The 14,446-nt window shown below is 36.6% G+C and overlaps 2 protein-coding genes across 4 annotated transcripts; both read right to left on the bottom strand.

Moving 5' to 3' along the window:
- Positions 1-897: 897 nt before the first annotated feature.
- LOC121744812 (protein N-lysine methyltransferase METTL21A-like) lies at positions 898-4,042 on the bottom strand. Of its 3 annotated transcripts, none has more exons than XM_042138469.1 (10): positions 3,498-4,042; positions 3,244-3,300; positions 2,894-2,960; positions 2,544-2,609; positions 2,231-2,324; positions 2,033-2,149; positions 1,806-1,906; positions 1,644-1,718; positions 1,466-1,558; positions 898-1,377 (listed from the first exon to the last, which is right to left on the bottom strand). In XM_042138469.1, exons 2-10 carry the CDS (start codon positions 3,255-3,257, stop codon positions 1,090-1,092), a joined length of 915 nt encoding a protein of 304 aa, XP_041994403.1. In that variant the 5' UTR covers positions 3,258-3,300; positions 3,498-4,042; the 3' UTR covers positions 898-1,089. The 3 variants fall into 3 exon arrangements, with proteins under 3 accessions (XP_041994403.1, XP_041994400.1, XP_041994401.1); XM_042138466.1 differs by having other exon boundaries at positions 3,244-3,305; positions 3,498-4,041; XM_042138467.1 differs by having other exon boundaries at positions 3,244-3,305; positions 3,698-4,041.
- Positions 4,043-4,353: 311 nt separating this feature from the next.
- LOC121744811 (serine carboxypeptidase-like) lies at positions 4,354-7,145 on the bottom strand. The gene is made up of 8 exons (XM_042138465.1): positions 6,785-7,145; positions 6,152-6,320; positions 5,933-6,052; positions 5,709-5,852; positions 5,466-5,616; positions 5,298-5,386; positions 4,953-5,211; positions 4,354-4,869 (listed from the first exon to the last, which is right to left on the bottom strand). Exons 1-8 carry the CDS (start codon positions 7,120-7,122, stop codon positions 4,619-4,621), a joined length of 1,521 nt encoding a protein of 506 aa, XP_041994399.1. The 5' UTR covers positions 7,123-7,145; the 3' UTR covers positions 4,354-4,618.
- Positions 7,146-14,446: the final 7,301 nt, after the last annotated feature.

Below are 14,446 nucleotides of genomic sequence, written 5' to 3'. Positions count from 1 at the left end.
GGGAAACAAGAAACGTGTGTCCAAACATCATAACATGGTACATCTTATTCGTATGCATTGCAGTTCACATATTGTGCATTATATAGTCAATTATATGCATTACTCGTGACCATGTGGTGCATTATTCGCAGATACCAAAATGTGGCAGTTACTTTTCCGTCAAATGTCAATAATAACCCTGTAATGCATACAACCACCTTCTATAATGCAACACGGAACCAGTTTTATAGAATCAATCTGATCCGTTGATGCCTTAGATCTAACGCGTAATATTAAGAAGGAAAAATGATCTAAGATGTGAAAAGGAGAATAACGCTCCCCGGACAATACATACATAAATAAATAAATAAATAGTAGTACAACAAAATTAGCAGAAAAGTGGTGTCAGCACTGACACTAATTAATCACTTATTGAGTTTTGCGATTTCAATAGCGATTTAAAGAGCGGTGGTCCAACCAATAGACCGAAGGTTATTATTTAAAATTAGGTTTTTGAATAGAAACGTTAAAAAACAATAAATAATATTATCAAATCAAATCAACATCAGCATCAACATCAGTCCATTTTTATTTTCATGATGGGTTATTCAGATCAGGTTGGTGGATTTCTGGTTTGCTTTTGAATTTCACGTGGAGTTGGTATCCATTTTGACTTTGTAATGGGTCGGGTTTTCGGTTTCGGAGGCCCGCTCTATTTTGGGCTTTTACCTCTAAATGCCCCGATCCGGTAAAACCTGTTTTAGCCCACAAAGAAATTGAAGATTGATCACATTATCTAATTAATAAAACATGCTATATTTATGTTCCATCTCACACTTGTTAAATTTAATAAAATTGGCATGCACTTGTTCGATTTCTGTAATCTATATTTGTTTTACTAAGTTCTGAATCAATATATATGCAGTAAGAAGCTCACTCTGTTCATCGCTTTCATTCAAAACTGCGACTGCAAAATCGCAAAATCGCAGTAAACAGAATACATTGCTCACAGCATCTGATACAGCTTTGTCTGGTAAATAACATGCAAATCATTGTGCTACATTTGTAATCTTTCATGGCTAGAGGCACTGTTACCTGTCACGCCGCTGTCTATGTTATCTTTACATCTCGAAGAAGTTTAGCAGCCATTGCTCCACACCTTCTCGTTTCCCAGTCACTGATATCTTTATTCAACAGCGTGCTTCCTTCAAAATCCTCCTTCGTGGCATGATTGTTGCTGTCGTTGTCATCTTCATTTTCATTGTCGTCTGAGGTTTGCTTTGTTTCCTCTGATTTAAACTCTTCGCCACTGCAATCAATCTCATCAACTGTGCAGCCTGAAGGCTTCGGAGTCATCATGAAAAGCTGTATGCTGGGGTGTTGGTACAGACTGTGCATCTGCAAGGATCAAGAAATTCTTTACTACTACATTCATTCAAGATTGCCTTTATCATCTGAAGACTTATGTATGTTTGTATGCACACACCTTTGATTTAGGAATACTTTTCACTTGGAAATTTCTCTTCCACAACTCGAGCATCTGATCGTGGACATTCGTGGAGCGAAGTTCATATCCCAACTACAAAACCATGTTTATAAAATCAGCACAACAATCTCTAGTTTGCAAGAGAATGATAAAAATGAACAAATTTTAGGAGTAATACCAAGATGGTAGTCCTTGGACCGCATAATGAAAGAATCGTCTGCAGCAGAGGCTCTAAAAGGTGCTCTGCATAGACCTAGATAAGCAAGTAAGGTTCTTGCAGTAATCATCTTCGACAAAGCAGAGAAAAAACTAGGAGTAACAAAAAAATATAGAAACTTACAACATCGGTGCCAATAATATAGTCGAAAGGTGGTTCAACAGCCCTTATATGATCTGCATTTCCCCAGTTGAGCTCTACAACTTGAACGGATCCAAAAGATTCTACAAGGAACGAAACCTTCTTATATATCACACAAAAACAATTATAATAACGATAAAAATTTCAACTGCAGATTGTTGAGAAGGAGCAAGAAAGGGATTATCGGTGATGAAAATGATGGTGAGTACCAGGGTCAGAAAGCGTCTGCAGTATTCTAGAGGTGTTGCGTTCTGCATTTCTGATAAGCAAAGGCAAGACCTCAGTTTGATCAGTTGAAACAACGTCGCACCCCAGCAATGCCATGCCTGAAGAATAAGGCAGGCTTCATCATATGGTCGTCAAATGGAAACATTTTAAAATTTGGAATGTTTCAGCAAGAAACTTACCGAATCCAGCCACACCACAGCCTGCTCCAAGTTCAATCACATGCTTCCCTTTCAATTTAGATGGTGAAAATCTCCCCTTCCTACAATTCTTTTCCTACACAGTGAGGTACAGTTTAGCTAATTAAAAAAAGAATGACTCAGTTTGTGTCTAAAGCCCTCTGCTGTCAATCAGGATTGTTAGGCTCTAAAACTTCAAGTTACCAGAAGATGCAATTATTATTACGGTAATCTGCAGCTCCTTCATCATTAGTTTAAAGCATCACAAAGTTTTTAATGAAGAGTCAAATAGAAGAGAGCAGTGGACGATTTCTACCAGAAATTTGGCAAACACCATTGATGCATCCCAAACAGTAGTTCCTAAATGCTTTGAATTTGGATCCTGTCAAAACACAATGTAAGTGACTGAAAATGAGCAGAAATAAGAGAAAAAGGTTCACAATTTAAGATAAAATTTGGAAAAAAAAAGGTGAATGAAATTAGCTTCAGGACAAAAGATAACTCTCATTAACCTGCATGACTTCAAAGAAAAGAAATTACTAGTTATTTAATTCCCTTTGCCCATCCTCATTAGCAAATGAAGTTCTACTTTTAGTGAAAGCAATTGTACATTTATATTTATCAAGTAGGCGATGTCGGGTGTTAATGTCATGTAAGAATAAATACCTGCGCAAAATGCAGCTGATGGCCAAGAACTTCAAATGTCACTGCCGATGTGTCAGGTGAGTTTAGCCTGAGATAGAATTATAATTTTCACTAAATTTATCACTCAACCAAAAATAAGAAGACAGGGGATAATGTGGATGAGTTCTCAGCAGTCATTCTACTTGATGAATTTAGTCATTCAGAGAAGTAGAACTTACTAACATAAGCACATAGAACTCATTCAAATTTATATGATAAGAATAAATGATCTTACTAAATGGACTGGACTTGCATACGGTAAAACTAGAACACAATAATTCAATTTAACACAAAACACAATCATTTCCGAAGATATACCATTCACCACTAACCTGTCTGCCTCCATTTGAAAATGTGGAAGGTACAAATAAACCGTTGAATTCCAAAATCTTCACTGCCGTAAAGAACAGAATATGGTTATTATAAAGAAATTCATCTTCAAATTCAATATTATACACAAATATGAAAAATACAGCAAGAATCCCCTTTTTTGCTTTCCAGATAGTTACACTTACTGTTTCGAATAATCAAAACCAAACAAGAATTTGCAATTTGCAGCAGCAATTCAAGAAAGAAAGAAACATACCTTGTTGGATATGCTTGATGAATACTCAGATTAAGTAGAATAATTCAAGTAGATTTATTGGCAACACAAGTGTTTAGGCTAACAATTACAGAGAGGAGGGAATTCCTAACATTCAAAGAAGGATACGAAAACGAAACATCGACGACGTCGTTTCCATTCGTATAAGAGAATTCGTAGAATACCATAAAGTGAAAGCAAACCTGGGATTCAAGGTGCCATCGATGTGATTAACACAGCAAATCCCTAGTCTGCTAACTAAGTGAAAACCGACTCATTGCGCACGAAAAGACTCTTTAATCCCTAATGAATTTGGTAAATTCTTTTTTTTTTGTTAAAAAAAAAATCTTTCTACTCTTAATCCATTGTCGCCTGAACTTAACATCACCAAAGATTTGATTTTGGGTTCTAGTATCAATCAAGCAAGAAGTAGAACTTGGAAATAAATTACAGGCAAGTGTGCTGATTTACATAAGTTTGTTCTATGATTACATTAGTGGAGTATCTTTTTTTGGTTTTGTTCAAGGATCAACAACATAACATAAACTAGTTCTTGTTGGCTTCTTTACGTGCAGCCATGAATCATCATCTCATCAAACATCAATTTTTCATTCCTAAATAGTACGTGACCCAACTAAAATGAAAATAGATACTCTATTAAACTTTAATGGTACTACTATATGCTAATAAAATTAATATTCATTTTTTTTCTCTGACTCATAAAACTTTCATTTTGATGTACAGTACTTAAATCTTTTTTATACCATGCATAACTTTTGTCAGAATTTCAGATTCCAGTAGTACTAAACAAATGTTTCATTTAAATTCGTTTGACTTTATTAGATATAAGAGAAATAAATAAACAAATGCCATCTTGTATATCAATAATGCTGATCGTGAAAAAAAGCCATAAACAGATCCTTTCGAACATTAAAATCACCTTCATTACAACAAATCATAGAAGGCCTTGTATCACTTCCAATACATTGTCAGAAATCATTTTTTTGTAGAAAAACCATATGTTTCAATGTTTTGGGGCTGCATTTGATCTGTATTGATAAACAGTCTCTATATTTCTTCTGTATATTTGTATATATGAACAGCTCCTGCTCCAGGAAGTGTATTTACATTGGAGCAAGATGATCATCTGCCTGTGTTAGCTTCCCCTGCATCCACCTCCTCAGCATTTCCACCGATGCCTTTGGTTGATCCATCGGAACCATGTGGCCCGCGTCATGCACCTTGAGGAATGTGAGAGGCCCGTACCCCTTCTGCTGCCCGGCCTCAGCCCCATCTACTGAGAAAGGTTTTGTGGCAGCTGCTGCAAACTTCTTCTGTCCAGACCATTCCATGGCATGCACCCATCTCGAGTTCCCTATCCATATTCAAATCAAACGTGTCAGTTTTTTATGCGTTTACGAATACATGGTTTCTTAGGAAAAATGTAAGAAACCTCACCTAGCCAATTGCAGATAAGATCATACTCTCCTGCATACACCAGTAGCTTGATCCCATCCTCCAACATTGCAGGGATTCCGACTTCAAGATTCCTCATCCAGTCTGTCACCATAGCCTCGTACACGGATGAGCTACAAGACACAAAGTCTATGTCTCCCACACCTAGAGCATCTCTCACTGATCTGAGGTTCAGGAAATCCTCCATGTTGGAGAAGTCATAACACAGGTCACCTTCACACTTCTTTCTTATGTCGTAGTACTGCATATGAAAGGTGAAGAATATGATGCTTTTGGTATTGGCCCATTAGGCCTACTGGAGATTCTGAAAACAGTAATGCATCATACATTTTTACCACCGGAGAGGTCCACTATGTGGTTGAAGATGCGGTTGCAGACCATATAAGCCGCCAAGCAAGACGATCCACCATCAGCACCTAAAGAAGCAAAGTAGAGTCATATTTTGCCTCCAGCAACAAAGCAGAGTCATAGTTTGCATCAAGCAAACTAACTCACCACAAAGCTTGATTGCCTGTTCACAATCCGAGACTGTCTTCGTCATACTGTTGTAATCCGACTGTTGGATCAGCTTCATGTCCAATGCATAGTCAGTATACGCTTTGTACTGTATCTCCGGGTTAGTAAGCCCGTTGCCAATGGCAAAGCCCTGCCAAACGATAAATAAAGGGTACATCAGTAAATATGGAAACAGATATGATAAAAAGGCAGCAACTCATAAACATAATACTACTACTAAACCTTAAGATTAATGTGAAGTCCTTGCTTGTCTTTGTTCCCTTGATGAACACGAGCAGCGAAAGCAGGAATATAGTGCCCAGCATACGACTCTCCAGTAATGTAGAAGTCATTCTTCAGAAACTGCGGATGTTCCTTGAAGAATGCCTATAGAGAAGAGCTTTCATCAGTGAAAACCAATGCACAAATGTGGTCAGTTTCTGTGCCTACATAAATAGGTGACGAACCTGCAAGAAGTCGTACAGATCATTGCTTACACCCTCCTCGTCGTGCCTCATATCATCATCATCAGAGCTGTAGCTGAAACCAGTTCCAGTTGGCTGGTCGACGTATATAAGATTTGATACCTGAAAATGGAAGTATATTCAAATCTGTAATGCTTACAAAGACAAGACCGAGCAGATCACGAGCAATCGAATCTAGGAAAGTAACCCCAAGAAAAATACCTTATCCCAACCAAAATCATTCCATCCTAATGACATGTTGCTTGTTATATGGAAGGGGCCATTTTCATAGAACAAAGCCAACTCACTACTGCATCCTGGCCCTCCTGTTAGCCATATAACTACAGGATCCGCCTTGCTGCTCCTCGACTCAAAGAAAAAATAGAACATCCTGCAAGAATCATCTCAATAAGCTAAGCATCTCAACTTGTCATATTTGGCAACATAAATGGGCATTCATTCAAGATATCACAATTCTGCCATAACTAAGCATAGGAATCTAAACAATATTTACAGCAACTCTGCATATAAGGAAAAATCATCAAGCTAGAAATCTTAAAGCAATTTCTTCTTAGTCATTTGGATGGCTGTAGTCTGTAGACTTCATTCACTCATATCTACTAGCAATCAAACAATTGGATATGTTTCACTTATAGTCAGCAGTCAGCACTCTCTCTCTTTCACACACACACACACATTTACACACATCAATCAGTTGCAAAAACAGAGTAGACCTACACACACAATTCACAAATTGTACACATGCTCAATACATTTCACCGGATGCCGCTTCTCTCTCACACACACACACATACACACAAAATCACGCACACAGTCGCGAGCGAATTCATATACCTTGCATCCTTAGTGTGTGGGAGTTTATAATAGCCAGCATGATGGCCTAAATCCTTGACGGAAGGCTCCGAATCCGCCATGAAAGGGAACCTCACCGGCTTCTCGACGATCGCCGAAGCGCCGAGAACTTCCTCGCCGCCGGCGTGAAGGTTGGCGCCGCTCTTGGGGAACAAGTTAAGTGATCTGATCAGTTTCTCCGCCTGAATCGTCGGGAACTGGAAATTAGAAGAAAAAGCAGACTCGTGGAGGCTGTTGTCGGCCGATGAAACAGCCATGGAAACCAGAAAAACGAATAGAAAATGCGTAATGCGAGGACGGAGAAATATGGTTGAAGCCATTTTTGTAGATGGAATGCAGAAAAACAGTTTTGCTGTGAGTTGTATATATAGAGATTAGAGAGGTTGAGTGAGAAATCAGAAATGTTCATTGCCATTGTATGCTTACGCATTTCTCTTCTTTTACTTCTTTTTTTCTTTCTTTAGGCAGGATACTTCTTTCTCTTCAATATTTAGATAATTCATTTTTTCATAACTGCAATGAAATTTTTGACAAAAAATATGATATAAATTTAAAATAGGATAAAATTGTTTGAAAATCATGACATTTGATTAAATTCTTGTATGTTTAACATATTTTTTCAATTTTCGCATGACAAAAATATTTCGATTTTTTTTTTGTAATGTGTTAGTTGATTTGACATGCACATTGTTTATGACAGATTTTAAATCTTAGTGACGAGCTGTAATTTAACCAACATTCATGAATTTGTGATTATTTGCTCTTTAATCCAATACTGCAAAATATGTGACACATTTCAGAAAATTCAAAATAAATGTTACAGTATGACATATAGCCCGATAAAAAGATAGTGAAGCAAAATTTATTTGGTAAGATGGTAAAGTACAGTTTAATTGCTGAATTTCATTGATCATGATCATGTTGTATTTTACAAAAACTGAAAAAGGGATAATGCTTGATGAAGAGATTTCTTAAAAGGGGAGGCAAAGTGCGAAGTTTTTACGTTTAAATTATTGCAAAAAATGTGACTTTTGTGCCATACATTAATTTGTGTTTATTGCTTCTCCAAGAAATGAAGAGTTAAAGAAAAAATATTGATCGCATTCAACATTATGATGAAAGTCATTGATCATAATTGAAAGACAAAATGTGTTGGGATTCGTTGCTTGTATCAATGGGACGATGATTAATATTACGTCTATGCATTGTATTAAAAGTAATATCAATAATACTATGCAATGCATTTATAAATAAAGAACTTATGAAGTATAATTCTTTGTCAACGATTTTAAAAATTACGAAATAATAAGGAATTGAGATTGAATTCGAGATACTTATTTTAAACAAATTATTGGGTAATTAGGATTAGTTATTGATTTGTATACAACCATTGTTAATTTGTAACTTTCCAACTCCTGTAGACGATAATGTACATAATTCAGAAACAATTTAACACAACTATTTTCAACCTATATGGAAAACCAAGAAAGAGTAAATAAAACTGTTGGCGGAACAAAAAAATTAAACTGAATAAATTTATAGAGATTTATTCATTCTTTTTATGATGAGATTTGATCACTATAGTTTTACATTATGTATTTTATTTTGAGAGGGAGGTTATTACTTGCTTGCCTAAGATTAACCTTAAACGAAGGGCATGATTCCGCAAATTTCGGAACTGATGTTGCTTTCATGATTATTTTTGAGAAAATAAGTTCACAAGAGGCTGTTATTCTTTTTGTATTTTTAGACCACTTTTTTTATTTGTTAAAATTGAAAATAAAAATGTAATCCTAGTTAGTATTTTGGGTTAAAAGCAATTGTTATTCTATTTTATTAGTTGGCATTTAGCACTTTTCGTAATCTTTATATATAAGGCTTTTTGTTGTAAGTAATAGTAATTTATAGTCAACTTTTGTCACAATGTCAATAAAGATTCATTTCTCTCAACTCTTCCATCCCCAATTTATATTTTATCCTATAAATTTGGCAGCTCTGTTATACCTTAGTTATTTCATGTCCAATTACTTTTTTGTTTATAATTGACAAAAATCACATGAGATCAAGTGTTCCACTTGTGACTTGTCTTATTAGGAATAACCATTATATGTTCGATTTTCTTCACGAAAAATGTAGGTGGATAAAGACAATATACTAATTTATCAAACCGGAAATATACTAATATTTTACTACTCTAGAGAAACATACTAATACATTTAGTTGTTGCTTCAAAGGCATCGATAATTAAAGTTGTAACCGTAAAGCAATGAGCTCATCTTTTTAGTACACTAGTCTAGTCCGTTCACAACTCTTTTAATATACTCCAAATATATAGATATTATATTCCTCGTTTTATTTTAAAATTATTTATATAATAGCTAATCAGCTTAGGCCACAAAGGAACAACCCATAAGGTCATCCACAATAGGAATAGCCCAGCCATAGCCTAGCCACTGCCACATCATCAGCACTAAAAATCCTCCTGCCACATCATAAATAGCCCAGCCATAGCCTAGCCACATCATAAATAGCCCAGCCACATCAATAGCCACATCACTAATAACAATTATATAAAATGACATAATTAACAATCACACAATATACGGAATTTAATTTACGAGACATATACGGGAAACATTAATAATACGATTAAAAATTTAAAAAGTACAATAATTTAAAAATATTACAATAATTAAAAAAAAGTACAATAATTAAAAAAAAGTACAATAATTCACTCCTCGTCGCCGTCGTCGTCTCCTCCGTCGCTGTCGCCACCATCGCCTCCGCCTCCGTCGCTGTCGCCTCTACTCCCGGCAGCTTCCCTCCGTGCCGCCTCCAAATCCTCCTGCATGCTCAGGAGCAATGTTTGAAGCAAACTCTTCTCCACGGGGTCCACCGCCGCCCGCCATTCGGCCATCGTCTTGACCATCTGAGCGCGCGTTTGTTGACACGCGAAGAATTTGAGATCCGCTGTGGATTGGCCAAGGGGGGATGCCGACTGGACCTCCTGTGAACCCCGGCGACCCCCATCGCCTCCCGTTGAGCCCGCCTGTGCCCAACCGGGCGAGTACGGCGAGCAAACGAACGAGGGGTCGGGACCTCCTGGGCAGTCTCAGGGAGGTCGTGGGAACCACCGCTACTGCCGCTGAAATCACCAGAATAGTTCAGCCGTTGCTTCTTCGGCCAGCCAGAGTCGACACCTACTCGGAACTTCTCGGAGTCGTTCAGCACAAGATAGCAGTTCCAGTAAGTGAAGTCCTTGTACACCCTCTTCAGGGGGAAGGCTTTCTTCGCTATCCTCCTGCAGTCGTCCTCAGTTTGCCCACTGCTCATCATGCGGAGGGCGTTGGTGTACAAGCCCGAAAATCGGGAGACCGCAACCCTGATTCGGTCCCACGCCTTCCGGCAATCCTCCCCATTGCGTGGCCTCCCCTCCGGGCAAAACCTCTGGTAGGCTGCTGCTATCTTGCCCCACAAGTTGACGATCCTCTGGTTGTTCGAAACGAGAGGATCGTCGCAAACACTCACCCACGCCTTGGACAGCGCGACCTTCTCCGCGTTCGTCCACCTCCTCCGTACCGTGTTGTCGTCCTCACCCGGCTGCGAGGACTCGCCGACCCTTTTCCCCTTGCCTTTCTTCTTTGGGGCGCCCCGACCCCGCCCTGCGCCCCCCGTTTGAACGGGAGCATCCGGAATACCGGAAAGATCTATCCCCAAGTCATCGAAGGAGAGAGTGTCAAATTGGGCCTCAGGCGCAGCCTCCGTTGGCGTCGATGTGTGCGACGAACCAGTCAAAAAATCAACACTGGGGCGATAGACGTCCCCCGGCGTCCCCTGTGTCGCCGGTACCCCCCCGGGCATCATCTGCATTCCGGGTGCCCACCCCGGCATCTGGACACTGGGTGCCCACCCCGACATCGCCGGAAACGCCCCCGGCGGACTCCCCCCCGCTGGTATCCCGGGCATCATCTGCTGCCACGGGTACATGTTGTAGTATGGGTGCATCTGACTCCATCCACCTCCCACAGGGATCGGGGGAGTTTGAGATCCGCTACTCCCTGAAGTAGGCTCGTTGTTGAGATCCATTTACCGTTGTTGATCTTGTACAGAAATTTAGATAGAGAGAGTACTCGTTAATACAAGTGGTGCGAATGAAAATGACATGCAAGTCGCGTATATATAGTGTTTCGGAATAAAAAAAAATTAAAAATTCGCGCTAGGCGGTGCGCTAGGCGATCCGGACGCTGCAATAGCGCCTAGCGCCGCGGAACAGCCTAGCGCTAGGCGGTTTTTTTCCGCGAAATCGGCTAGGCGGCTGCAATAGTTCGCCTAGCGCACTGCCTAGCGCCGGCGCTCGGCTAGGCGGTGCGCTAGGCGCTATTGTGGATGCTCTAAGTGTTGGAGTTTTAGTAGTAATCGATTTGACTAATTGAGATGCAACAAAATTTGAAGGGCCTAAAATTATTGATTGAAATTAGTAATATTTTTTTTTTGTGATTGATCACTTTTCCTCAAAATGAAATAAAATAGCACCTCGAGAGTTTCTTGGTTTGTGTACGTTATCATGAATTCTGGATATTGTTTTATCATAACATCGAGTTCAAATTTATTATGCATAATAGTTTTTTGGCCTGGGGATTTTTTTTAAGAATCAAATAATCAGATATTATTCCTAACTCAAAAAAATTCTAGATACCATTCCATTATTTAGTTTCTTCACCGCATATTGTATTATATAAGTAGTTATAATTTTGTTTCTCTTAATTTTGATATTCATAGTTTATTTTCCCAGCAAAAATATTACTGAAATCTTACAAAAAGAGAAGGCCCAAAAGTATAAAACAATTTGGGTCAAGCCCAAGCACAAGCCCAAGCCCAAAAGGTTCAAGTCATACTAAATAAATGATTTAAATGAAATAATTGACATGCACGAAATTTTAGTTTAATTTCTAGCATAAGCGCAAACACTAAAACCCGAAAACCCGTTACGAAAATGTGATTAATTTTACAAGTGTAGAGCTTGGGCTTAAAACGAGAGAAAGTTCCAATATTGGCTAGAATTGTCAGAACTAGCCCACTGAAAAATTGTGAGAGCAAGCCCACTTAAATTTTAGCACAAACATAACATTCTCGATTCTTTTTGGTAAGTATGAATTAAATATTTTATATAATTGTATATTCTAGTTCGCATTTCTGGTAGTAACTTCTCTTCGGCATTATAGATATTCTATGTGACCTTTAAATTTCTGTCTATTTGTCTATAAAAATAATATTCTGAGATTATACGTACTAATTAACTAGAACTGTATTTAAATGTTTCTAAGCTGAACGGTAAGATGGAGATCTTGTTGAATGAGTGACATATCATTATAATATGAAAGCGACAAACAAAATTTTCAAATAATAAAGTCAACTGATATACTATAATTAATTGGAATATTGTACATTTGAAAAAGTTCTACAACTTGTAATGTTTTTAGCTTCGTCTTCGATCATGCGTACATGCAATTATAGTTTTTTATACAAATATCAATCAAATGGTGTCTTCAGGGGTGCCTGAAGGGAGCAGCACCTTTCATGACTACTTAATTAAATATATAATGACAACATGTTATTCTTAATTTGGTGTATCAATAATATTGATTTTATGGTCTACATCAAGTAATTAACTAATGCAATTGATTTAAACATGAATATTAGTTCAAAATCCAGATTCAACTTACTAATTTAGTCAAAATGCGATTGATCTTAAATCAATTTTGGACGGAAATATTAATTAATTATTGTGTCAAAACACACTTAATTTGTATGAATAAAATGTTTCTTTAGGTAAACGTGGAGGACCAAAAACTTTCTAACCCAACATTTCGATCTACTTTAATTTAGTTATTGAAAATGTCAAACTTAATCACGGGATTAATGTTTTTTGACTGAACTGCATACAAGATTTTATTTAACTTTTAGATTGCAATTAATTTTCTTTTCCTTGGTACCAGCTACCAGAAAATCATTTTATTGGAAATGGGGGAGGTTTTTGGAGTCAATTGAGTGGATATTATTCCAGGTAATTATGAGGTGTTGAATTTAGTTTGAGATGCTTGATTCCAGTGTACGCTATTGAGTTATCAAAACAAAAAACGAAATTCGATTTTCTCTTAATTTTTAATTTAATATGTTTAAATCCTTTTAAGGGCAATACTCTATGTTTTGACCTTTTTCATAGTGGTTGATTAGGAAATAGGGTGGATTACACTCGATTAGGATTTGTATTTATTTATTAGTAATTATTACTTTATTTCCAGGTTAACAAATTGATTATGGTTATTTATTTCGAGATTAAATTAAAAAGGATGACAGAATAAATATATTTGGATTGTAATCACGCATCAAAATTTGAATGTGAAATTTTGATGCGTACGTGTCTAAAATATATATTAATTATGCTGGTCATCCTTTTTTAATTTAATTTTACTAGCAATATTAATTAACACAGTAAATAATTCAATTAAAAAATTGAGATTTGAAAGAAGAAAGTAGCGAATAGTGATTTGCTTGCACGTGAAATTCAAGAGAAGTAGTTATGTAAAATTAGTTCCGTGAACGATGCCAACAAAAATCATGAGATTTTTCAGCTCGGAAGACATCGTCTGGATTTTATCGAATTAATTATTTCAAAGAATATTCGGTTTTGATTATATAAGACGAAAAATAATTTGATTTGCAATTTGTCCTTTATCATCCCAATTAAATACTAGTACTATTTTGAAATGATGTTAGCTTGCGGTGCTTTGCACGTATAAGAATCTATATTTGAATAATAATAATAATACTAATCATTAGGGTGAATGAGCTGGTTAGGTATATACTAGTGAATCAAGTGGGCCACGTTTTTTTTACATGGGCGGTAAGAATTTCATTTATTGTAGTGATTCTTTGTGTTCACCAAATATAATCAATATATACATTAATATTTTCTCGCGAAATAGACTCAAATTCATCGTAATTTATCTCCTCACTATTTTATATGATCGAGATGTGAAAGCTCTGGGTGAGAGAATCACCTTTTTTTGTTTAAAACAAAGAAATAATTCCATCCGTCTCACATAAATGAGGAGTTTCTCTTGGTCATATTTACATTACATATAAAGTTATGTATCAAAATTTGATTGATACCCGAAACATCACAACACGTGATAGGATATATATATATATATATATATATATATATATATATATATATATATATATATATATATATATATATATATATATGGAGATGATCAAAATAAGTATGTGTTTAAATCCAGAAATGCAGCCCAAATCTCAGCCATAGGATTAGATGATCTAATGGTCAATAATTAACACAAAACACGGAAGGTCATAATTAAGCAGTTTTATGTCATATTATAAGATTTGAGTTTAATGTCATGTTAAGATCATTTTAGGTCTTACTTCGTTAGTATGACCTAAAAATAAACTAACTATGACCTAAAAATGTGCTTGGCATGACACTGTTTTGCGTTTCTGTATTTAAATTTGGTTTTGCATAGATCAAAACCCTATATATATATATATATATATATATATATATATATATATATATAGAGTCTTAATCCATCCAAAAACACCTCTTAGTACAAAAAC

Source organism: Salvia splendens, chromosome 8 (genome assembly GCF_004379255.2).
Source record: "Salvia splendens isolate huo1 chromosome 8, SspV2, whole genome shotgun sequence".
Classification (NCBI taxonomy): Eukaryota; Viridiplantae; Streptophyta; class Magnoliopsida; order Lamiales; family Lamiaceae; genus Salvia; species Salvia splendens.
The sequence above is the reverse complement of the archived record's forward strand: the minus strand, read 5'-3'. Positions and strand labels throughout refer to the sequence as shown.

Bases quoted from the DNA above. Each gene is read 5' to 3' on its own strand.
- LOC121744811 (XM_042138465.1), bottom strand. From the start codon at position 7,122: ATGGCTTCAACCATATTTCTCCGTCCTCGCATTACGCATTTTCTATTC. The intron at 6,053-6,151 runs GTATTTTTCTTG...TTCCATTTTCAG, and splicing joins ATGATTTTGGTTGGGATAAG to GTATCAAATCTTATATACGT. The intron at 5,212-5,297 runs GTATGATGCATT...TTTCATATGCAG, and splicing joins ACCTCTCCGGTGGTAAAAAT to TACTACGACATAAGAAAGAA.
- LOC121744812 (XM_042138469.1), bottom strand. The intron at 2,150-2,230 runs GTAAGTTTCTTG...CTTATTCTTCAG, and splicing joins CTGTGGTGTGGCTGGATTCG to GCATGGCATTGCTGGGGTGC. The intron at 1,378-1,465 runs GTGTGTGCATAC...TGATCCTTGCAG, and splicing joins AAAGTATTCCTAAATCAAAG to ATGCACAGTCTGTACCAACA.